This window comes from Atta cephalotes (genome assembly GCF_000143395.1).
Source record: "Atta cephalotes unplaced genomic scaffold scaffold00033, whole genome shotgun sequence".
Lineage (NCBI taxonomy): Eukaryota > Metazoa > Arthropoda > Insecta > Hymenoptera > Formicidae > Atta > Atta cephalotes.
Genome location: NW_012130097.1, coordinates 545,415 through 550,378, shown reverse-complemented (window position 1 = coordinate 550,378; position 4,964 = coordinate 545,415). Strand labels below are relative to the sequence as shown.

The window sequence follows — 4,964 nt, the reverse complement described above, 5'->3', positions numbered from 1 at the left end:
AATAAGTAAATTACTCTCTCTCTCTCTCTCTCTCTCTCTCTCTCTCTCTCTCTCATTTATTATTATTATTACTATCTCTTTACTATTAATTTAGTTACATTTCTTTGTAATTTAGTTTATTCCATTAATTGTATTTTTATTTAGCGCTTGAGAGGATATACTATATTCCTCTCGCATAATAAATAGCGATTTTACTTACGTATCTCTCTTAATTGTATTGTTTCAATTTTGTATTTGTATACGCTATTCACCATACTACTTTTATTATGCTCTGTTTTTATATAATTTATATAATTTGCAAAGTCTTTATTTTCAATTACATTATTTTTTTGTTTTACTATTTTTATTATTTTTACTACTCATATATCGTATATATTTTTTTATTTCTTCTCCTTGTCGTTTTTTTTTATTTTTATGTTTTTAGAGAATATATCTTACCCTAGAATATAAAAAAATGCTTTTACCTGTCTGAAAAATTTATAATGCAATTGCAATGCCAACCATTTTCATTAACTTAACTTTCTAAAATTTAATTTTATATTTTAAAACTTTGTTTTATACATAATTTTAATTTATTTTATTAAAATTTTCTAAGAGAGTAAAATTTTATAATGTCGAAGTTGTTACATTTTCGTGCTACAATAAAACATTTTACGTGATAAAAATGAGTATAATACTGGAATTTTATTTTATATTGCGTTACTAAATTCAGAGTGCCTCGATCTCATTTGAAAATAATGAGTTTGTTACAGAGCTCTGAAATTTGAACTTTTAGCCGCAACTTGAACTCGCAATCGTAGTTTGGCATATTGTAAATTCTCGCGTGTCTCGATTTATTTTCTTCACCATCTTGGCAGCTCGACAAAGAGCCTTGCCGAGAACATAGATAGCTCAACAGGTAGCTTTTAGAACTTTGCTCTCCTCTCCTCTTCCTTTCTTCCGTATTTTTCTGCCGTTCTTTCATATTTTACATGCTGCGCAGGCGAGCTGTCACGCCTACACGCGTGAATTGCTCTTCAGCGTTGATACTTTTTACGCCGCTTCATCCTTTGACATCGAAATCGATTGAATTTTGGCCAAACGCATATATATATTTTCAGGAGCGCGATAAACGCGTTTAAATAAACTCATTCGTTTACACGACATGTGCCAATTTGTTTATCAAATCGGACAATGATTTTACATAGTTGACTTTTTATAATTTAAACGCTTTGCGGTACATGTACATTTTCGACGACATCATTTTGACGTTTTTTAGAACTTTATTTAAATGTATAAAACTTCTGGTAAAAATATCAATACATACGCGAATACTAATAAAATACATTACTGAATAAAATTAAAGAATTACTTAAAACAAATGCTAAAAAGAACTAAATTCAAAATTATGTATCTCTAAAAATAGTTGCAGAATGATATTTAAAAAAAGTATTTGAAATCTCGACTTTTGAATGCTTCTCTCTAATCGCATATCTTTATAGCAATTTTATCACAAACGACATTAATTTAAAGTGAATTTTTTTTATTGAGCCATGATACTTGTGACAATTTAAAATGAATAACGGTAATTTCTTCAATTATTTAAGATTTACTTTAAGTTAATTTTAGTGTAAAAGTTGTTGTAGTGTTGGGGCGCGTTGTAGAGACACGTTCGAATTCAAAAGTTTAAATTCAAAAGTTGAGGTTTCATGCTTTAAAATACTTTTTTAAATATCAATCTGCGACCATTTTTCGCAAAGATACGTAACTTTGAATTTAATCCTTTTTAATGGTTGGTTTCAAGTGATCCTTTAATTTTATTGAGTAGTATATTTGTAATGTTCTTCCATATTACAATTATCACATTAAATACTTTTTTCCTTTGTCTGCAAATTTGATGAAAACTCGATTTAAACTAGCGCAGAATAGTCAATTACTTTTTTTTTAACAAAAAAGAAATTGAAAAGATTTGACGATATTAAATTGTTGCAAGAAAGATTAAAAAGAAGCGAATAGATGACAGACTGATAAATGTGGTAGAGGTTGTTTATATCACTGTTTCAATTTCACGTTTCCAGATCGATTACAAGTATGAATAACAGAAAAAAGCACAGCTAATTATGGTTGCGTGCTCTCATTAACTGAACGATCAGCCGGCACTTCATTGGGCAATTACACACATGATACACCTCGCACGAGTAAATAAAGCGTGACTTGACGTATGCCGAAACGCTATGCAATCAAACGCGATTCGTGGATGTTAAAAAAATAAAACAAATTGCATTCGATGAACACATTATTATAGACAATTTACAAATTATATTTTTGTTTTAATTTATTATTAGTTATTTTTTGTTTTGATCAATGAATCTCATCAAAGGTTTCATTAATCCTTCGGAGCTGATGCCAAAATCTGTAACACAATAGAGACCATTATATGCAAAGGATTCCGGGAGATATTAACGTTATTTATATCATTCTTTATTGTTTATTATAAAACAAGAAATGATTCAAACAACAAATATGACATAAGCACCAAAAAAATGACATAAGCTGCATCAATATAACATAATTCAGACCACTGAAGCAATTTATGTAAATAAATAATCAGACTCTTTATGGACTAAATTAGTTAAATAAATCAATACGAAGATTTTATCCGATCTTAGGCTACGTTATACTGTGCTTATGCATTTTGTGTGTTATAGTCCTGATTGACGCTGAGTCTATAAAATTTATGTTAATTAAAATACACTAATTATTTTTAAACTGACATAATTCAAGAATCGCATAAAAAAAACGATATCATTATCTGATTTTTAAGACAATATTAAAACCTTGTAGTCTCATCCTGTGACTTTAACAGAAAGAATAATCTAAATTTGTTGGATGTAACATAAAGAAAATTGAATTATTTGACATTTTTGACAGAGATTTATAATTAAATTTATTTAATTGGATCTAATAGATTCTATTATCAATTTTAGAGCGTTAAAGGAAGTAAAAAAATTCACTTTTTGTTGTGCTAAAATTGTTATGGCATACCCCTTCGATTTTTCATCATAATTTCGTCGTAGCGTAATTCCGAACATTCTTCCTTAGTTTAGCACGTTTAGTCTTCGGTAGAGACATCGAAGTTGAAAAATTCTTCGTGAACGAAGGATTCTTCATCATTATCTTGTTTTTCCACTTCAGTGAGTGACGAACGGCCACACGATGTTCCAACGACGGCATCATGCTGCGCTTTGTCAGTAACGGTGTCAAAGTTACGCCCTCGTAGGATCTCGAAATCCTGAATGTCTCGCATTCAGTTTGTCCGCCGCACTTTTTGACATTACTGGAGCATGTTGCGATTGGTTGTTTTAAAGAGACTGATGCTTTGTCCTCGTTGATGGAGTGTCTAGACTCTTTGTAATAGGTACGGAACGTCATGTGCGACTCGCATGACAAAAGTTCATCATCACATATCCTCGTTCTGTCAAGCTTGTCTCTGTATGAAACGTCCGTATAAGAGTCGATCGCATATGTTAAATTAGTGTTTTTGCTTTTGCAGGATACGGCGCTGTCCACCGAACTTGAATCCAACTCTGTATTAATTTGAAGCTTTTGTTAAAATAATTTTTGATCCAGATTCTAAATCACCGCCTAACTTTTGTATTACTTTTAAATACAATATAGAAAAATTTGTAATTTTTTTATAACCTTTTTATATTTTATTTAAAAGTACGTGTAATACATCAAGTATTTCGCATGCATGAAAAGAACTTTTTGGTAAAGTATCTAAAAGTTTAGGTGGATAAAAATCTGAAAATAATTTTGTTAGACCAAGTCAAAATAATTATGTAAAATCAAGATTTTTTGCAACATTGCTCATATTTGAGCTTTCCACATAATTATTTTGATTTAAATTTTTTGATACTTCAACAAAATAATTTTTTCCATGTTTGATCGTTTTTTCAAATAATAAATTTTAAATCTTTCGATGAATACAAAAAGTTTTGATATCCCCTTTAATAAATTTCCTTCAGCCTAATACCTATCTCACGTTGATCGAGGATTTCGTCCTCCAGACAGTCAGAATAAAACGGTGGCGTTAAAGCGACGTTGTCCTTGCTGCGTGTCGTTCTCTTAATACCCGAACTTGTTATCGCCTTGTTCCCCTCGGATAGTCTAGGTTCTTTGCAACGCGGCGATAGTCTTCGAAGAATACTTTCGAAGCATCTTTCCTCGCTGAACGTGACTTCGCGCAGAGCACGATTCAGCTGTTCGATTAGATCTCGAATGTAAGACAGCATTGGCGTGTCGCCTTCCTCTTCACTGATCTTCGCAGCGATTCGTAGTTCCTCGAGAGCCTCTATGTGAAACAGAGCTTATCTTAGAGAATGATCGTATACTGAACTCTTTTTTTATAATCTTACCCAACCATATCACATGGATAGAACGGTTTTATCTAAAATTTAACTACATATAAATCTAATAATAATAATTTAAGTAATTACATAGAACACTTAACCTTTATAGGACGAAAAAGCCATTATAGTGAAATAGCATTTTTTTTAGGCAAAAAAGACAATGAAAAATAATAAATTATAACAAATTTTACTCAAGAAAAAACTATAAGATTTTGAAAATAAATCCTCTCCCCTCCTCTTTCTCTCTCTCTTTCTCTCTCTATAAAAGTTAAATATTGATGATAATGCTTCAAAAAGTTTTAACACTTTAATAATGATTTCAGCGTTTTAGATAATTGATTATCCGAACAAAATTATTTTCAAATCTGTATCCAGTTAAATTTTTAGATATTTTAGCAAAATCATTCTTTTTATATACTCAAGTGGCGAGTAGATCCAATATTTCTTAAAGTCACGTAATTTCAGCGAAGCAATTAAATCTATATCAAATATATTAAATTGGATTTTTCAAAAGATTCCAAGAGATATATATATATATATATATATATATACATATAATTAAATTTAGTATCT

At 30.2% G+C, this 4,964-nt stretch overlaps 1 protein-coding gene across 1 annotated transcript in view; it reads right to left on the bottom strand.

Moving 5' to 3' along the window:
* Positions 1–3,039: 3,039 nt before the first annotated feature.
* LOC105621440 (tetratricopeptide repeat protein 25-like) overlaps positions 3,040–4,964 on the bottom strand; it is an 11,396-nt gene continuing 9,471 nt past the window's right edge. The window contains exons 4-5 of the mRNA XM_012202910.1: positions 4,016–4,333; positions 3,040–3,566 (exon numbers count right to left, since the gene is read on the bottom strand). Coding sequence (XP_012058300.1) covers positions 3,040–3,566; positions 4,016–4,333 — 845 coding nt within the window. The remainder of the gene's footprint in view (positions 3,567–4,015; positions 4,334–4,964) is intronic.